We start from the raw sequence: 20,680 nt of genomic DNA, 5'->3' as shown, positions 1-20,680 counted from the left end.
AAACTGTGGTATTCTCAAATATGGCAGAGCTGTTTAATACGAATAGCATTATCAGGATCAGTAGCAAGTGGTAGCTGCTGGCAGCTTCCTGTTGTAATTTTTCCTGTTTTAGCTGTGTGTTCCAAAAATGTTTAAAAACATACTAAGCAGAAGAGATTCAGCTTTTAGATAGAGGTGAGGATTTGAAGCTCTGTTGCCCCGTGTTTTTCTCAGGTTCTTTAAAGACTGTCAGGGCAATGGTAGGTAGCAGGGAGCTGGTGACAGAATCTGTTTAGACTTCCAATGGTTGAAACCTTTAAGGAGATCATCTGCAAAGATTAAGTTGTACAATAGGAGACTTGGAATGAGGGAGAGGTATTGCCATGCATCAAAAGCTGGATAGGAAATGGAAAGGGAAGACTAGGTGCATCTTCATGATGGGATCTGACATCTCATCCCCAATTTAAAGCAAAGGACAGAGAAGAGGAAAAAGAAGTTCCTGGAGCGGGAGAGAAAAGAAAAGCTGGTACCCCAGCAAAACAGATAGGCTAGGAAATGCCAGATACCCCAGCCTGGGAGAGGAGATGTGACTCACAAGCTGGGCAGCGTGCCAAAAGGCAATAGAGGGCCTGGAGGAAATACATCTTCCTCTGTTTTTTTTCCAAATGATTGAGACAGACACTTGGGAGCCTGGCTCATCAGACGCAGGTAGGTGCTGGCTGGGGAGAGTATCAGGCAGGAGGGATCAGTGAGAGAATCAGAGGTTATGTTTGATTGCACAAGGATGCAGAGCTCTATTGTCAGTGCTAAGTGATCACTGTGCACTTGCCTGGACTGTATTGCTCACATTCCTGATCCACATTGTCTGAGGAACCACAGCACCACCCTACCTTAAGCAGTATCATGGACATATCCCTTCCACTGCCTATATTGCCTGAGATGCATTTATATCTTGACAAAATGGGAAATTTTCCTTGTTCCCAGGTAGACCCTCCTGCCTAGTACAAACATCTGGTAGAACAGCTTCCTTCCATGTGCCTACTTTGTCCCTGTCCCTAAGAGGGACCTTGATGCACCCTCGTGAAAGGCATCAAGCTTTGGGGTACTGTGGGTTTCTAAATTTCCTTCCCTCTTCTCTATTGCAGCAACACAGATGTTCACACTGTGGCATCCCTCCTGAAGCTTTACCTTCGAGAGCTGCCAGAGCCTGTCATCCCCTTTGCCAAATATGAAGACTTTCTTTCTTGTGGACAGCTACTCTCAAAAGATGAGGGAGAGGTCAGTGATCCTTCCAATCTGCCTCCTTCTACCTTGAAGGCTGTTCCCAAGACTCAATGTAGTACAGCTTTCTTCTCATCACTCTTCAGTCCTGATTCAAATCAATGAAGTTCCTGAGAACCTTCCCCTGAATTTTCCTGAAGCTGTGAATTGGGCGTTAGTATCACAGGCTTCTGCTTGAAGCAGGAGCTTTTTTGAAGTCAGTCTTGAAGCCTGGTGCTTCTTGCTGCTGAACAAAGCCATTCTGTAGCGTAATCAGCAAGAGATGCAAGGTAGGAGAGATCTGAGTTCCTCTCCCAGCCTTGCTGTTGACTCATTAGCAAGCTGTATGAAGTCACTCCCTTTTTCTGTGTTTTCAGTTTCATAGAACAGCGTGTTCTGCTCCCCAAAGTTTTTGGTGGGTGAGACATTGATCAGTGCGATGGTCTTTGTATTTCTCAGAGGAGAGACACTACAAAAGGACAGGCTATGATATCCCAGAATGGGGGAGATAATGCTATGAATACTTTGCCAGAACATTCTTATGATGTTCCTGTCTTTGGTTTCCAGGCAAGGGAAGGGGCTGACAAAAACCTCCAAGTCTGTGGCAATCATGGAAATTTTGATTCACTGCTTGGGAGGAGCAGGATAATTTACAATATGATTGATTGATCTGTTTCATCCATATTGTTCCTCTCGTAGTGATGCCTGAGCTCTTTGCTGATTGTGAAGGCACGTTGGATCTGGTCTTATGTGGGTGGAACTGTGCCACCTTCTAAAACAGAGGTTTAAAGAAGCTGTAAGGGTTGTTACTAGTGTCAGCTAAAGAAACAAAGGCCTGAGGGCTTATCAGTCACAGTACACAGTTCCGTCCCTTTTCTGTGTGTGGCCTGAAGAGTGTGCTCACATCTTTGTCTCTGGTGGGGACTGTAAAAACTGTTCTTTACTGAGAGCCTGGGGTTCACCTTTAGTTCAAGTGGCAGAAGGCTCTGGGGAGATTCAGTCCTTCATGATGCCCGTAGAAAGATACTTGTCTGCATGCATCAAATGTAGCATATCTGGTAGTGTTGTTTTTTACAGATAAAAGGCAAGTTTGCCACTACCTGTACTCACATGATGTATCCTCTAGCCATCTCTGAGAAAGCAAATTTCTGTACATGACACAGCATATTACCACACATGGATGTGCATTTGCATCCTGGGCACAGCCACATCAGTGTGTCAGTGCACTAGTGTTGTTTTTTTAATAGGTACAGGTGCTACTAGCTCCAGAACTTGCTCATTTTCTGCCTTATCCTCAGTCAACTCAGGCATCTCTGCAGGGTGCTATGTTACAGACAGCACAACGGCTGATTTCACAAGAAATGGCAGCATTTCTAAGGCAGTGGAGCTCATTTCATTTTGGTCATAAGATGTGCAGACTGGGAAGTTTTGGATCCATTAAGCACTATTGCACAAGAGTAGAGACACTGCCAAGTTGGGTAAACATAATTGTATATCACTGCTCAGCTTATTAACTATGTAGTCTGCCCGATTTTGCCTGCACAGGCTGCAGTGGTTTGGGAAGCAACATCTGTGTTGGTTTTGTGGAAGCAAGGCCAGACTGAAATGACTTGTAGTGCAGCACTCTCTTTGTATTAGAAAGGCGATGAGGAGCACTAAATAGCCAACATGAAAGCTTACAAAATACAGTACTGCTGATAGTACAAAGTTGTCTTGTTAAGCTGCTGTTGTAAACATAAGCATTTGTTTTTGTCAGGAAAATCTGGTACCTTAAAAAGGGCTGTTTACTTTTTCAGAAAGGAAGGTGGAGTGCACACAGCGAGGGTGGCGAGGCTGTGCATGTACAGTAGCACGTGGAGCACGATGTAGCACAAAGTCATACCAAGCCTGTAGGGCCTGACTCCCCACCCCCACCCCCGCTATGGAAAATCCCCCTGCTCAAAAATGTGGTTTCACTGAAACCATAATTTTTTAGCACAAAATGATAAGCAGGGAATTTCAAAATCAAACATTTCATTTTGAAAAAGTATTTGGAAACAAAATGCAATCTATTGTTTTAATTTGAAGTACTATTTTGTTTTCATTTTTCACTTGGAAGTTTTGAATTAGACTTTGGGACTCAAAATATAATTTTCTTTAGTTTTGTACCCTCCTTCCCCCACAATAAAAACAGAAGCACTTAAGAAAAAAATACCTCTTCAGATAAAATTGTTGGCACCTCATGCTGCTACATTGTGACCATAGATAGGAATTATTATGATAGTCACTTGGCCTCATCTCCATCTGCAGCAAAAAAACCTCCAGCACTGCCCTAAGCTTTCCATTTTTCATTCAGATTGTGGTTCATCTTCATTCTGCACCCAACTAATCTCTGGTGTTGGAATGCAAACAGAAACATAGCAGAGACCTTGGGCTGTGCTGAGGCCTCTCGAGTATCTCAGCAGGACCACAGCATTAAAAAAGATTTGATTCTGATCCCAACTGGCTGGGAGGAGGGATTGAAAATGAAAAACAATTTTAGAGTAAGAATGAATGAAAGATCTTCAAATTTCTAAAACCTCATTTGAGTCTGAGCTGACTTGACACGGTAGTATTTTAGCCTTCACTGCTGCCTGTACTCTAGAGATGCACACAGCAGTTCAGTGGGCTAAGCATGTGGCTTTGAGTTTTTAGAGGGGTCTGAATTTGGGTGAACATCTGAAGTGTTGATAGTTTTCCTGTTCAGCTAGAAGCTCCTAACTGTTGCTGATCTGTTATGCGCATTGCAAAATCCTTGGTTTTGGGATCACTCCTTGGAAAGCGCGCATGTGTGGTAAATTAGACATGCAGGATTTTCGAGGAGGTAAGAGTTATTACTGCAAAACACCATGATGAATGACAGTGCAGTGCCTCTGTTGCTTGCTAGGCTGCAGCCATAAGCACAATCAGTGCTATTTGTTAATAATGCAGCAGTTTCTAGCTTGCGTTTTCCTTTACACTTTCCCTGTGGTGTTACTAGGCTCAGCCTTCTGCCATCTGTTGGTCAGGTGGTTGGTGGGTACAAATCTGTGGCAGAGCTGATAAATGCTGCAGCAGGAGAGAAATCTTTTTTTAACCTGGCAAGTGTTTGTACCTTGACGAATAGGAAGATATCCTCTGTGTAATACCACATTTGTGATTCATTGTGACAGAGCATGGATGATAAATTTTTAGAACCTTTTTTTTCTTTCAGGCAGCATCTTGTACCTTTAGGTCATGTTTCTAGCTGTTCACAACTGCCTGCAGTTTCTGTTCCAAAGCCTCCTCTTGCATCCAGTGGAGCCATGGTATTTTAATTCAGAGCACTTGAAATACAGTGCCAAATACCATCCTGAATTCTGTACTTGAAATAAATTGGGTTACAGAGCAAAATTCAAGAGGGAATTAGGTCTGTTAGCTCACCTATTTCTAGTTCAAACTCCTTACTTGAAAGCTGGATGACCTGAACAGCTGACCTTAACTTTCACATTAGTAGCAGCTGTCCTTGATTCAAAAGTTTTGAGAAGTTTAAAAAAGAGGATTGAGATTTTCAAAAGTGACTTGTCTTTTATTGGTCTCTCCATTGTTGTCATGAGATTTTCAAAAGTGACTGGTCCTTTATTGGTGTCTCCATTGTTGTCACTGTTAAAACAGCATAACTTCTAAGCTAAGGAATTAAAAAGGACTTATTGTTTTTAAGTTTTAGGTTTTTATTAGAGGACTTTTTGTGCTGGGACATACAGAATAAAAAAGTATCTATACATTCAGGATGTTAAGGATGGAGGCAGGAATACAGACTGCTCTCTGGATCTTTCTGACTTGTCTGGACCAGAGAAATCAGGAAGATCTTGCAAGAGGCTGGCCAACAGAATTCCCCCCCTAACAGTCCTTAATAAATTGAGGAAGGTTTGAAATGAATGTCCAACTGCACCTCTTTGGCTTGGAACCAGCTGCTTCTGGAATTTCTCCATTAGCAGCCCTCCATCATTAGTTAGCAGCTATCACTCTTCCCAAATGTGCTTGGGTATCTGTTGTCCCACAAAAGGTTTAGTTGTCTCAAAAAAATAAGCAAATCTCCAGGGCGACTGCAGCATTGACAGGAACAAGCAAGTGGTGCTTGGGACTGGGGAAGGACAATAGCCTTCTGAGTCAGAGGTTTTCATTAGGTGATTTAAGTAGCTTCAGGGTTTTAAGTCATTTCTCCAGCAGATGTCTCATCTTACATTTGAATGTAAAGACAGAAATTTTATGAGGAAGTATGTCACAGCTCAGAATGACTGCAAATGGAAGTAAGTAGTTAAAAAGGAGGTAGTTGAATTGGAATGTTGTTCAGACTTTTTAAGAAAAAACTCTCCTCTGCTCAGTTAAGCATTACTGTAATATATTTATACCACACTCAACGCCTCAACATTTCAAATAGGCCAGGTGCTGAAAAGGCACATTTGCTGGTACATTTATACCAATGCTAGTGGGCAGACTTTGAAGACTAGCAGGCCTCACTAATTGAACACTTCTACATCAATCATTAAAGTTCACAGGAGGATTTCCACTGATTTTGAGAACTGAATCAAGTTCTGGACACTGGCTTTTTGGTAAGGCACAACACACTGGATGACACCTTTTTTAAAGCAAAGCCTTCTTGTGTCATCATCTGTTGTTCAGGGGTTTGACTCTGGAAAGAGGACTTTGTAGTACTGAAGGAAAGTCTGTTTTGCATCATTTATATTAATAGCTCTCCTTGTTTCTCCTGTCCCTCAGGGTACCCAGGAACTGGTTAAACAGGTGAAGAATTTGCCCCAACCCAACTACAACCTCCTCAAATACATATGCAAGTAAGTGAAATTAATTAACGCTTGGAAAAGTCACTAAGTTTTGTAAGCCTGGTATTATATGCAAATAATTTACTCAGAAAGTATGAATCTTCAAACATCACTTATATGTAAGTTACTGCTCCTGTAAAACATGTGGAGGTGAATGTGCAGCCTGCCTGAAGGAAGCTCTTGGTTTATCCAAGAGAATCGGCCAAGCAAATTTCTGTCACCCACAGTCTTGGCAGCATGCATGAATGATACTTATATATTATATTGTTTATTTCAGAAGCACTTAAAGACCAGTAAAGAAAGGCATTTTTTCCAGGTACTGTGCGCCTGGAAGATTTATGACCCAATCTGTGTAGCAGATGCAGTCAGAATAGCCTGTCTGGCCTCAGCTCTAGTTTGGAAATGGGGTTGGGAGTGGCTTCCTCTTGGAGTACCAGTGACTCCACAGCCTTGTCTCACCTCATCTCTCTGCTGACTCTCCCAGTTTTTGCGAAGTGGGCTGGAATGTGTTTTGGGAGCTGGAACGGACTGTTACCCTAGATACAATGTAGTGAACTTTATGTTGTATTCTTGTCTCTGTGGTAGTTAGTCCCTTTATGACAAGTGGGATTTGCACATCTGGAGCAGGCAGTAGACACAAACACTGACATGAAGCCCATGACTTATTCAAGAGATGTCAAGCCCTTCCCAAGTGTACAGACAGATAGCATTTCTGAAATGTGTTTTTTGAATGCTTTAAAAAATTTATTTTGCCTCACTATGTGCTTCTATAGCCATTTGTTTTAATATCTGAGCACCTCAAAACATGAATGGCTGAGGTAGGGGAATATAATTATACATGTTTCTAAGTGAAGAACTGAGAAAAGGCAAGGCAAGTAGAATTTGCTTCTGACTTCGTGAAGAAAACTGAGGATTTTGGGGTCTAAGCACAGTGTCCACCACAGGGCAAAGCCGCAGAAAAAATGGGAGTGCCTAGAAAAGTCATACTGCAAGTAGAAGCATTCAAAAGTTTGCCAAGTAGTGCAGAATGACAAGGGAACTTTTTCCCTGCCAAAACCCATCCAATCATCCAAAAATTAACAATAGTTTAGGAAACGGAGTACAGACAGAGAGACTGTTCACTTTTGTGGCCACTGAGTCCTGTTTCCTGCTATTGTAGGTTTGCTTGTCATGTAGTCCTTTTTACAGCTTGGCTAATGATGTACAAGCTATTTAGGTGTTTGTTACAGCCTTCCTATTACTCCAACTCCTATTGGGAGGCTGTTCCAAATTGCAAAAACATTAATTGTTAGAAACTTTCTGCTGATTTTCAGCTTATACATATGGATAGCCAGTCTGTCTGGATTTCTTTATGTGCTATCTTTGGCTTGCATGGTCTTTTTCTTGTGTCAATGTTTGCCCAGCTGATGCATTCACAAGAAGCATTTGGGCTACCTCTTTCTCTGTATTTTGTTAGATTCAAGCCACAAGCTCTTTCCACAGGCTGCTAGTTCTGGGATGAGGAGATGAGCGAAATGTCTTTTTACTTCTGTTGTATCTGTAAGTGAAAACTCGCAGAAGTTAATCTGTGTAATTGGAGAATTCCTATAAAAATATGATAATCTGTCCTTTCATACCCAGTAGAAGGCTGGATCCCTGGTAGGCTGGTACTTCTGGCAGAAGCCATCCTGTCCTCTCTTGTTTCATTCACTAGGAGGGATCTGGGGTTATTACTGAGTATCTAAGCTGCCTTAGTCCCTAGAAGCGTTTCAGGAATCAGGGTTGTATAAACACAGGACAAAAATGTTCCTGCCCCAGAATGCCTACAGTCTAAGAAGTGACTTATTCCTCTCCTCCTTTGATTTTTCTGGGGGGGCTTTTCAAGGTTCCTTGATGAAGTTCAGGCTCACTCCAGCATTAACAAGATGAGTGTCCAGAACCTGGCTACAGTATTTGGACCAAATATATTACGGCCCAAAATGGAAGATCCAGTGACAATGATGGAAGGTAGGTACTACTCTTGTAAGATAACACACCACCTGTGTTTCGGAGCTGTAAGAGTATGCTGAAAGCCAACATTCGTTGGTAGCTGTATCATTTGACTGCACAGTCAGCAATGAGTCAAGCAATCCCTTTCATCAGTGCCTATGAGGATATGTACTGGTTGGCCTCTGTTATCTTACTCACCACTGGCCTAGGAGTGTCTCTTCTCTCCACCATACGGAGATGCTTCTGCCCTGTTGTAAGTTATTATGTGAATTCTTTTTGAACCCACTGCTAAAATGAAAGCTCGAATGTTCTTCAGAAGGACCACGTTTAAGTAACAAACTGCTACCATTTAGTATTGGTGCACTTCAGTGGTTAGACAGCTCCCTGTAAAGGACATCCAGTCCACAATGAAAGAGGTACTGTAGTTTTTGCTGTGCTGCAGTGGCTATAACTAGGTGTCATAGAAGTGCTGTCTTCTAAGCAGGTTGTGTGTGGGTCAGAACTTCACAGAACCTAAGGAATAACTTGAAAATCACTGTTAATTTTGGATGTAAAAATCTGAAGCTTGAAAATAACCTACGTCCATATGCGTCAGGAAATGCCCAGGGCATGATCGCTGGCTGGCTGACACTAGGGCTGGGATACAGCCCCTCTCCCAGGTGGCACTGGACCACAGCTGCTGTGGTACAGGTTTTAGCAGGGTCTTTGCATGAAGTTTTGTGGGATCTTGGCAAGCCTGCAAAAAGAATTGATAGGTTCATCCAGCATTAGGTACAGATGGAGATGCTGTGCCCAGGATGTCTGAACTCAGCCCTGGCACTGCTCCCTAGCTGTAGGGTACAGCTGACATGGTGTTCCGTGTGATGGAAATCCTTCACAGAATGCCAACATTATCACACCTTAGCAGCAGCAGTGCCTTTAGTTCTGCACAAGTGACCTCTGAAAGGCACTGCAGATGTGTGCCCCACAGATGGCAACTCACTATAAGGTAATAGGCCAAGTTCAGAGCATGGCCTGGCATACTGTAGTTGTTCAGGGACTCAAAGCCTGCCACAGAGATGTGGGCCATATTATTAAGGGTAGATTTGAGACCTTCCCCTTGAAGCGGGGAAGGTACAAAAATGTGGGGAGGAGAAAAAGGGAGTGCAGGAGCGGATGCTGGATTGTTCAGTATTACAAAGGTGGGGATAGCTGAAACCTCAGTCTGTTGTGTGATGCTGTGCCTTCCCCTAGTGGCCAGTTGGCCAGTGTTGATAAGACTCTAACAGCCTTGGCTAACAATGTGCTTTTTATTCAGTTGGTCCAGATGACAAGTTTGGGTTCAGTTCACCCTGGGCATTTCAGTATGTAGTTCAGCTGGTGGCAGAGGTGCTTGTACTGTGTGTAGGTGCACAGGTGCCACAGATGCTGTGGTCTCATAGTCTCTCCTAATCATCATATAAACACATTACAGTGACCTGACCTGGAATTCTGTGTTACCAGACTTGAACTGTAGAAAAATGGGGATCCAGTGACTGGATTTTTAGACTTCATCATTATACTCATAGGCAACAACAATGGTAATGTTTTGTTTTATTGTTAGTGGAGGATAGAAGATTGGTTAAATAGAAATAATGGAGAAGTAGGAAGAGTCTCAATAAAATTTTTTTAGCTTCAGGATAAGATGGATCTGCTAAAACAGCTGATACAGAAAAATACTGCTGCTAATTCTTAACAAAAAGCACTTTGTGTTTCTCTTCAAATGTAAACCATGAATTTCAAATAGAAATATCGGACGTTTGACAGCTAAATTGTTACGAATGCCTTTATCTCCAGAGAGGTTTATTTCTCACCCTGCATTCACAGACATAAAATAAAAGTTGTAGGTGAGCTCAGTACCCCTTGCTATCAGGCTGAAACCTCATTATTAAATTCAGGCTGTTATCTTGAACCCCTGAGTATGTTAGTCTTATTCTCTATTTCAGATGATGCTTAAAGATAGAATTACTTATTTGCTCTTTCTAAGGTTTTCCTCTTTTGTAGAAAGTGCTTTGTATTAGGTTTGGTAAGTGGTGGTCTCTATTAGTTCATAATGGTCTACTCTACTGGAAAACAATGACAACTCATTTCTGTGGATTTAAATAATTGCAAGTACTTTCTGTACACCTTCTGCAGGCACGTTTATCGTATAGATGTCATACTTTCTGCAAGTTTCTCTATACACTGAGTGCAGCAGAAGGCCTGAGCTGAAATTTCTAGTTCTTCAATAAATACTAGCTCTGGGCCTGTTAAGACTATGAAACTGGGTGCAATATAGTTGTGGAAACCTGCTGGTTTTGGAAGCTGGGCAGAGAGGTGCTCCATCCCAGCAAATAGGTTAGTGCGTTCAGGATCCGGCATGCATACCTGCACGGGGCTATGCTGTCCTGCATGGATGCAAACACGGAGATTGATGCTGGCTCTGAACCCCATGCCTTGGTGTGGTACAGACATGCCCTGTTTTTGTTTTCTAGGTGTTCTCCTCCTCTGTCATCCTCAATGGTGTCCTTAAGCAGGCCAATTTATTAATCATTGCTAGTGATCATTTGTACTCTGCTAATCAGCTGCATTCACAAGCTGGACACCTGCATCCTTCACAGTCCCCATTTCCAGCAAAGGGAATGGATTCCTGTCCCTTGCAGTCCTGTACAGAAAGGCCCAGAGCAGTTGTTTGTGCAGACCCATTGCAGTGCACAGACCTGCCTCACAAGGAACTCCCAGGGCATCTCACAGACAGGGAGTGAGCATCTGAGGTCTTCCACATCTCATCAACTGCTTGCCTTTTGTTTCCTCCCCACAGGCACCTCACTAGTTCAGCACCTGATGACAGTGCTGATAAGTGAACAGGGGCGAATCTTTGCAGTTCCTCAGGCAGATGTGCCAGGGAGCCAGCTGGAAATCAGGCCTGTACACCAGCGCAGTACTGTGGAATGGATCTCTGAGGAGGACGGGGAGGACAGCAGGTTGGAAAACAGTGTTCCCAGCCCCACTGATTTGCCCTCTAGCAGTGCTGTGGCACTAGAGACCGCTCCTGGACCTGCAGTGAAAAACACTCCTTCAGAGCACAGTGGCAAATTGACTCAGCCTGCCACCAGCCCCAATAAAAGAGTGCAGCCGCTGCCTCCGTGGAAATACTCCTTCCGCCAGCAGGGAGCACGGTCTGTGAGTCCAAAGCTGGGCAGCTCATCCTTAGATATCCCCAACCTCTCCTCCAGTGGGAACTGGCTGATGAATGGACTGTACTCCCTCCGAGGCCACCGCCGGACAGCCTCTGGGGAACGAGTTAAAGACTCGTGTTCTTCCCAGAGGCTCTCTACTTATGACAACGTCCCTTCATCCAGCCTCTCCCTTAGCACACACAGTATGGCCAGCACCACGTGGTCTACATCATCATGTGAAATCTCTGTGATGGACTCAGTCAGCAGCTGCCCAGCCTGCCGGGCCAGTGACTCTTCTGCTCTAAGCTCTCTCAAAACCGAGTGGATAACTCAGGGCTCACTGTCTCAAAGTGAGGTCAAGACTGCAGATCTGGAGAACAGCATCGACAGGTTTGAAGCATGTAGCAGCAGCAGCAGTGAACAGAGCAACCTGGCTGCAGCTTCCAGAGACTCTGTCAAATGCTCTAGGGCCTTACAGAGCTTGGTGGTGGAGCTAAAGACAGAACTGAGCAAACAGAGGACTGAGTATGAGACTAGTATCAAAAGGTAACATCATCTGCAGCGGGGACGAGGAAGTTGTCTGTCAGCATTACCCCTGTATGCACGTGGGTGTGGGCTACCAAGCATGTCAGGTTCTCAGACCTGGAATTTGGGTCTGTGAGACAGCAGATATGGTTATGCTCTTCCCTCACTGCTCTCTGAATCCACCTTTTCTCTCTCTGATCTAAGAGGGGATCAAAAAAAATGGGATTTCTGTCACACAGGGAATTCCAATATTTCACTTTCTATGTTTTCCCTGGGAATCAGAACTGCACAGGTAATGCCAAAGTCTGCTCTTTGTCAGTGTTCTGGGAGAAACAGCAAAGCAAACACCTTGGAGGGAGGGATTGGGGCACAGGGTGGTCAGGCCCCAACAAGGAACTCCGTTGGTCTGCACAGGTGCTGAAATTTGTACCAAATCAGTCTGAAATTGAGGGCTTCTTGCTGCTTTTCCCAACAGAAACATTCTTCAGGAAACTGATCTTGACTATTCTCTGGATTGGTTTGGTGGTTTGTGGGGTTTTTTTGTGGTGGTGGTGGTGGGACTGCATCTCAGCTACTACAACTTTTTCAGCAGCCCTTTTGTGTTGAACTTCTAGAAACCTCGCTTTTGATTTTTGATGTAGTGGTCCTTTGCTTGTATAGCCAGGCACTGACTCGAAGTGGCAACAAGGTGCTGCTTGTACAGCAGATAGGCAAACTGTGTAGTTCTTTGCCCACTCTGACGTTTACTTGCACAACTGCCACTGCTGGTGCTGTACTTTAGATCTGTGCTCAGAAAAATTACTTCCAGTTTCCAGGAGAGATGTGAGGGCAAGGGCTGTACGAAGTAGAAAGTATTATTAACTAGAAAGTCATATTTATTCATTTGTGTGAGTTAGTACATTCAGTTTTATGAGTGCAAGTGCTTAATAGAATGACTTTCAGGCAAGCACTCAGGGAAATATGCACATGAAATATTGTTGCTTAAAGGAATTAGATATGTTTTAATATACAGCCATATGCAAAATTGCACTTCATGTTATAATACAGAAGAATCATCATTGGCCTGGGCTCAGCAGCACTGGTACTTTGCACTGAAGAAGGGTTGTTGTCCCATTTCTTTCAAATAGTTGAGTTCTCAGCTTTTTTGTGCGTTGAAGTGTTAACATTATACTCCTTCAATTATTAAAACTCTGGTAGCATTTACATGCCTCAATTTCCAGTCAGCCTCCCAAACATGGTACCAAAAGCACATATGACTGTAGAAATTGTATAGCATGGCTTCAGGCTATGTTTGTTGCCTCTTTTTTGTTGAAGTAATTTCTCAAAAATGTTTCTGAACTGCGATTGCTCCTAGTGGCCTAGCTGTTAAGGTAGGAATTTCACTTGCTACCTTCCTGCTTTATTTTATGATTTCCTATGGTGGTGGCATGCCAGCCTCTGCAGCTTTTCTGTCTCTTGCATTGCACTGCCTTGGTATGTGAAGCTGGAAGGAGAATCAGGCCACGTAGCCATTTCTGTTTCTACCCAATACCGCAGAGTGGGAGAAAAGCTTACCCCCACCTTGCTGTGTTCCGTGTAGAAGAGCTGATGAGACCACCACCACTTGCTAGCATGGTGTGTTGGAAAAGGTTTGTGAAGGACGGTGGTAGTCCATGGCTTGTTTTTTTTTTAGGTGCCCTACTGATGCAAAATGGGAGGGCAATGAGGGTATGTGCATTGCATATAATTCTGCAGAGCTGCCCTGGCAAGCCTTATTGCAGGGATAGAGAGTAATAAACAGAAAGGAGACAACGGTGCAAAACTTGGAAATGTGTATCTGCACATTTTCACCTGCTGCCTGGGGGAAGAGATGGCTTTCCACCTCTTATCAGTAAAACTTTTCCAATGGGGCCTTCAGCTGTTGACATCGGGGACATCCAGGAAGACCTACCTGTTCTTCATTCCAGCTGTTGAGCAGTTTCAGCTGGACAGGGACAGAGAGCACTGTGGCTGGAGGGGAGGACTACAAATTGGCCAGGTCTCACAGGGCAAAGTAGTGAAGAGGAAAATGCCTAATGAGCTAATAGTTTCATAAAACCAGGCAAGATGCAATCACTGCCTTTTTGTATTAAACAAGATGACTCCAGCTGTTCAGGATTACAGCCTGAAGGATCTTGCTGTCAAGTCTAAGAATTTCAAGCCAAGTTTTTCAGCTCTCAAAAATTTTGCAGTGTTTTTACTACATCTGCAGCAATTTACATGTGAAAAGTATGTTCCTTTTGAGACTGCATGAAAGTCTGCTCCTGTGGAAAGACAGGAACTAACTAGCAAAGAAGGGAGGCTGCTAAGCAGGAAAACTTTGGGCTGCCTGACTAGCTTTATTTTATTGAAGATAATTTAGTCCCCAAAAGTAATAATTAGTTGCTTTACAATTGTATGTGTGCTTGTGTGGTTTGCAGAACTCTGTGTGTGTAGCCGGGCGTGTTTTAATGAAGGAATATGAGCTTTTTGTTGGCACATACATAAGTGGAGGGAAAGCAGAGTCAGTACCCGCCTGGGGCAGAGGTAAGGAACGCTTGCTGATGGAAAAGCTGTTATTTATCATCATCAACTGCCCATTTTCTCTCTCTTAGTCAGAGGGAGGCAAGTTTTATGGCCTTCCTGTAACTAGTCTGTTCCAAAGCATTTCTCCCTCGAGGTTAGTATAATTATCAGGCATTCTCTGTTGAGTTTCAGTAATTGATGTTTACCACCTGGGCCTCTTAAGAAACTGGAAGTACCTTGGAGAGGACTGTTATGTTGTGTATGTAGAAATGCAGTAAGTACTGTGACCCTATGTAATTCAGAACATGGACAACTAGTCTAGGCTGCTGTAGCTGACCCCTAAACTTTGGGGTGGGAAAAAAAATTTAATTGGTAGCTCAGAGTTGTAGGATGTAACAAAAATGTTATAAAGGGGGCGTGTGTTTGGGTAAGCATCCTAGCTTCAGGAGAGTCCTCTTATATTACAGAAGATAGCTATCTGGGTGATAAGTCTGCCTTCATCGCTATGGGGAGTTTTTGGCAGAGATTGAACAGAAATGTGTACTCTCATCAGTGCAGCTGTTGGTCTGCTGGACTTGGTGATCAGTGTGCCTGTGTATGACTTTCTAATTTGTTGTGAAAATGATCATATTGCCATTATTAGCTGTAAGTGAAGGAACAGTTTAAGGGAATGCACCGCATTGCCTGCATGATTGCCTCTTGGTGGTCACAAAATGGAATTCAGACCCTTCTGGGACTGTCACACATGTCCCCTTTTTTCTTCTTTGTTGTGGAGGCTGTAGCATGCCACTTACCTTGTCTAAAAATAACCCATTCACAGTTTCACAGGGAAGCCAGGCATGCCACCTTCACAGTTGGGTATTATACTGATCAATGAACCTAAGAGGTGGTGGTTGGGGTTTTTTTTGGCTTTTTTTTTTTTTTAAGTTAGAGGGGGGGAAACTTTTCCTAGGAAAAGCATAATTTTTAAAATCACCTTTTCTGAATATTCTAGTGATCAGAATTTCCTATCTAGATATACTCCCTCCTCTGTATTAACACTACTACTTTGTCTTGCAATTAGGAACCATGATGCAGAGGACAGTAAGCGATGTGCCTTCTGCACTTGTTTCAAATCAAAAAACGATGAACCTTGTTCTTTTGACCTCCTTAGAGAAAAGCTCCGAGTCTTGCATTAGAGCTTTGTGCACAGATAAATTTAAGGTCTAATCTCCAGCTTCTTCCTCATATGAAATGTTGGGTTTTGTAAAATCTTGTACAATATAAAAAACTTTTATTCCCCTACCCCACTGTCAGTGACAAACTTTACAGAAAATACCCTAAAATGGATGGTGAGGAAGGACTACGACCTCAGTCCTATCTGATGTCCAAGGATGTTCCTCTGTACTGGATATCCATATAGGGAAACACAGTATCAAGATGAAAACAGAGGCTAAAAGATTATTGTGGAATTACATATTTGAATTCAGCCTAATTGAGGAGTTAGTTAATAAATCTCCTCAGCCATTCAGTCTGCTGCCCAAAAGTAAGCATTGTTTTGTAAGACTTGAGCATATTTTCTTAAGATACAAATAGAGGAGGCTCCAGCTTTCAAGGAGTCTCTGTTCTTAAACTCAACATTAATGAAATGGCAATTAGTAACCTCCTTTAAAACTTCCTCTTAGAATTAAGATATTTTAGTTCTAAGTGGAACAACTTACATTTATCATAGCTATCAATCAATATTTATCCAGCCACTTAAAAAAACCTCTTCTTTTTTTTTTTCCCTCCCTCTCCCCTTTGATTTTAAGAATTGAAGAAACAAGTGCAGACCTGAGGAAACAAGTGGTTAGGTTAGAAGAAGAACTGGACCAAGAACGAAAGAAATACACGATGCTGGAGATCAAGCTGAGGAATTCTGAACGTGCTCGTGAAGATGCTGAGAGGAGAAATCACCTCCTGCAGAAGGAAATGGAAGAGTTTTTTTCAACATTAGGGTGTTTAACTGTTGGGAGTCAAAGTGCTAAAGTCCCCAAGTAGAACAATCTGACGTACAGCACAGAAAATTCCATTTCTGGCAAAACCAGTGAAACTGCACATTGTTCTAGTATACTCATGCATCATGAGTAATTATTCTGCAGTGATTATAGTCTTGGTGACACTTGCTCCATTGTCTTTACATGTGCTGTAGTATTTGGGCCAGCTGGGAAAGACTGCTAAACATAATGCTTGAAAGTTTAGATGTCAGATTGTCAAGAAAGAGCAAGCACCCTTTTTATCCACAAATCAAAAGATACTAGTCTCCATAGCTTTACTGCTGCCATCTTCAAACTTATTGCACCATCCTTTTGCTGGCTCAAGGACAGTGGAAAGTCCTGCAAGGTGGGTGGGATGGCCAGAACCAATGGAGAGGCTGAGGGCCTCCTATGCTTGCGCTTGGGAAGATGGCAATTCCAGTATGGCACCACATTCAATGTGCTTTAGCATATGGATTCAATGAGGTGGTTTTCCTCCCCACTTGCATATAAAGTTTGTTCACATTTCTCATTTGATAAAGTGGCATTATTTTATGAAGATAATGTGAAAACAAAGTCTACAAACAAGGTGAAGATGCCAAAATCTTGACAATTCACTAAAATTGTCCCTTACCAACCAAGCAGTTCCAGTGTTTCACAAAAATGCAACTTACTAAACTGTATGTGATTAATAATCAGATTGGCCACACAAACTCAATGGAACTTTAAATATGCACATTTTGCCCTAGGTATCTGGGGGTTTTTGAGCCAAGAATAGAGCAGTATTAGCTGCAAAAAAAAAAATAATCTCTTGAGTTGATATGTACTGATCAGGCATCACGGTAGGAAAAGAAAGATTCTTATCATCAAAACACATCCAACTGCAGAGGGTTTATCATCTATAAAACTTCAATAGCAAAACCTATGGTAAGAGAAATTAGTGCAATTGGGGGGGGGGGGGGGAGGAGCTGTAGATAAAGGGGGAAGGGTCGGGATCTAACTTTAACCTTCCTGGGACAATTTACACTTAGCTGCCTTGTAACATTTCTTGTGACAAGTTGATTTTTTTGTTATTAGTTCAGAGGGAGATGAGGGGACAGGAGAAGTATATTGCAAACAACGCAGCAGCCTAAGTTCATTACTTCTACTAAAGAAAAATCATTAGAGGGAAGTTGTAATTTCCAGTAACTAGCTGCCAGGCCTGACTTCCCCTTTTCAAGGGACTTTGAGAAGTTCTGTGTCACATTTGTAGTGCCCTGAGCCACACAGAGCCTGCACACAGAAAATTGTTTCACCAGATTCAGCCTGAACTCCACTTGCCAGCCCAGCACTCACTCTTTCTTGGCATGCATCTTTGACAGCTGAGGCATCTCAGAGGAGAAAAGACTTTTAACGGAGAAGTGCCACAACAACATGAACTGGCACAGATTGTAGTGAAGGTGCTTGCTTTATTTAAGTATTTGCAGAAAAATGACCTGAATCTGTCTTTTACTAGAGAAGAATATAACTGATTGTCTGGAAATAACCTTAGAATGGGCTTTTAAACATACCAGCAGATATCTGGCAGATATCCAAGTATTTCAATTTCAACATCTAGAAGTTAACTTGTTTATACCTCACTGTAATGCTTCTCCTTCCTATAGAAACGTAAACCACTTACAGTGAGCAAAAAGAACCCTTTTAACCTAATCTTTCCTGGTTAAGACAAGTCAAGCAAGGTTGTAAAGCAAGCCATGTGGATAGGTTAATTCAGTTAATTTCAAAACATTTTTCCCTTCTTTCCAGCATATTCAGCTGTGCTGGATTCCTGACTGCCCCTGGTGTGAGGCAGCATGGCAGGTACCAGAGTGTGCAGCAGGAGCAGCCTGCCACCTGCAGGCAGCAGCATCACCCTTGCCTTTTTTCCATGCCCCAGCCTTGTATTATTACTGATAGTTACAAGTGAGCCTGTGAGGAATATGACAGGCCTTTAAACAGCAGCATTAAGATAATGTGAGCAGCAACTGTTGTAACAATGATTTTGAGCTGGAACAACACAGCAGGGTAGGTACCGTTAAGTACCATGCTAGTTATCACAAAATAAACCTTAATATTACAGAGTGGCCTGAACTGGGTTGTAATTCTCTGCAATTAAGACATCAGGACTGGTAAAAAGGAAGTTTCTACTGAGGCATTCAATCCAAGTAGTAGGAGCAACCAGGTTACTTTAATGCCCTCTTTTATTCCTACCCCCAACACGGGTACCTTTCACTATACCCATCCTGACAGCCCACATCACTTAGACTATTTATGTGTGTTTGTATCAAGTCCAGACTACTCCCTTTAGTTCTGGCACACTACAAACTTACTTAGGAACTGAGCTGTGGTGACTGGGAGCCTAAAAAACAAACATGCAAGACAACAAGCACTAAACAGGACTGCTGGCTAACTCTCAGTGAAATCAAACACAGCTAGAATTCTAGATCTTCTGTAAGTATTAAAATTAGGTACCGCTACATGTATAGCGGAACTGGGGAACAAACCCACCTATCCCAACTCTTCAGCTCCAGGATAGGATCACCTGTCAGCTATGTAGCACTACATAATCTTAATGGGGCATCCAGGATAAAATTAATTCTTCTTTTCAGTATCACAAATGAAACTGTATCCACTCAAACCGATTAATGGAACTAACCATTTCCCGGTAGACTGTTGTGCTCCAGCAACATCAATTTTCTTGTTCATGAGGAATAAATTCCAGGGTCCTTCTGAAGATGATCCCCTGCAGTAAAGCCTGCAATAAGCTGCAAACTACCCAGTTCATGCTAAAATGCACCACAGTAGGATGTTAACTCTAAAGCACAGCAACAGGAGCATAATGTTCATTTCCCATCATAGGCAATTATGCAAGAAATGGGAACACACTTGTGCTATTGTACACAACTTCATCAAACACTATGCCTTTGAGGAAGATGAAACACTCTTTCCCAGCTTTAACTCCTGTTTCTGTACTCCCTTTCCCACCCCTTCACATTTGCCAACTTCATGGATCCAAGAGAACACTCCTTGTTTTATAGACCTTTTGCTCATTACAGACCCCAATTTAAAGTGCCAGCTTTTTTAGCAAGCATTTACAAGATACAGGTTTGTTAGTATTAAGAAGACATGACAAAAGGCTCCTGGAGTCAGGTAGATACATTTTTACCACAGCTTTACCTGTGCAATCTTCCCAGCCTGGAACATCCCTTCCAGTATTATGCAGGCAAAAAAAGGGCAAAAAATTTTTAGTGAAAGAAACCCAACACAACCATATGCTTAAAAAAAAAACCAAACCAAAGCCAAACAGCAGCATTACAGAATAACAAAATCTTCTGTATGTCTCCATGGCATTTGTCATATGAAAAGGAAAATTGATAATGATAGCTTATTGAATTATCTACATTTGCTAGCAAGTTCCATGCAAACCAGCAGCACTACGGAGTGTTTCAGTTCTGGGCCTAAGTCACCCACAGACAAATCCCTGGCAGCTAAGACTGCCTCAGGCCTCACTCTATAATAATGTATTACTAGCAATCAGCTGCACTTTATGCTAACCTACACAAAGAAGCAAGGGCATTTCTGAGTCTCGCCACAGTCCTAGAACACCTCACAAATTGCTGGTCCAGAGAAACAAAGTAGGCCACACCATACTGCCCACAGTCACAGTACCTTTCCCTTAAAAATGTACACAAAGACAACATAACAGCACACAGACAAACACAACTCAAGGGCATCTTGAGTGTTTGTTTAAAGAAACACTGAGACCCTGCTGGAAATGAAGGCAATGAAATGCATTATGTTAGGATTTAGCCCCACAGTAGAGGTGCCAGTGCAGGAAGTGGTCCTGACACCCAAGTTACCTCTCCAGTAAGAGGTCTTCAGAAGTCAGATCCTTCAGGCTTCTCAGTTTTGAGAAGGATTTTCCTGAGTGCGCAGGGACGGGGCTCTCCTTTCATGCACTAGAGGGCCCATGCCTTACCTCCTGCAACGCAGGGTCTCAGCAGCTGTATTTCCAGGAAAGAGGGCAGCTAGAATTAACAGCAAGGAAGTACGAATGGATTCCCAGCACTCGCAAAAACACTTGATATTAACAGTCTGTGGCACATCCAAAGCCCACGGGAATGGAGAAATGGAAGAAACAGGTCACGGTGCCCACAAGTGAGCTCACACACAAGACAGGACTTTAAGTATCTGTCATGGTTTAACCCCAGCCAGCAACTAAGCACCACGCAGCCGCTCACTTACTCCCCCCCCTACCCAGTGGGATGGGGGAGAAAATCAGGAAAAGAAGTAAAACCCCTGGGTTGAGATAAGAAAGGTTTAATAGAACAGAAAAGAAGAAACTAATAATGATAATGATAACACTAATAAAATGACAACAGTAGTAATAAAAGGATTGGAATGTACAAATGATGCGCAG

At 42.8% G+C, this 20,680-nt stretch overlaps 1 protein-coding gene across 3 annotated transcripts in view; it reads left to right on the top strand.

The window, feature by feature from the left end:
* The window catches only part of ARHGAP22 (Rho GTPase activating protein 22), a 126,129-nt gene extending 107,315 nt beyond the window's left edge, over positions 1-18,814 (top strand). For all 3 annotated transcript variants that reach the window (XM_075025976.1, XM_075025975.1, XM_075025978.1), the window contains 5 exons: positions 1,125-1,257; positions 5,995-6,068; positions 7,921-8,042; positions 10,843-11,746; positions 16,039-18,814. In XM_075025976.1, coding sequence (XP_074882077.1) covers positions 1,125-1,257; positions 5,995-6,068; positions 7,921-8,042; positions 10,843-11,746; positions 16,039-16,267 — 1,462 coding nt within the window. In that variant the 3' untranslated portion in view covers positions 16,268-18,814. The remainder of the gene's footprint in view (positions 1-1,124; positions 1,258-5,994; positions 6,069-7,920; positions 8,043-10,842; positions 11,747-16,038) is intronic.
* The last annotated feature ends 1,866 nt before the right edge of the window (positions 18,815-20,680 follow it).

The sequence above is a fragment of the Buteo buteo genome, chromosome 4, assembly GCF_964188355.1.
Source record: "Buteo buteo chromosome 4, bButBut1.hap1.1, whole genome shotgun sequence".
Lineage (NCBI taxonomy): Eukaryota > Metazoa > Chordata > Aves > Accipitriformes > Accipitridae > Buteo > Buteo buteo.
Note: the sequence above shows the minus strand (reverse complement) of the source record. Positions and strands in the feature narration are given on the sequence as shown.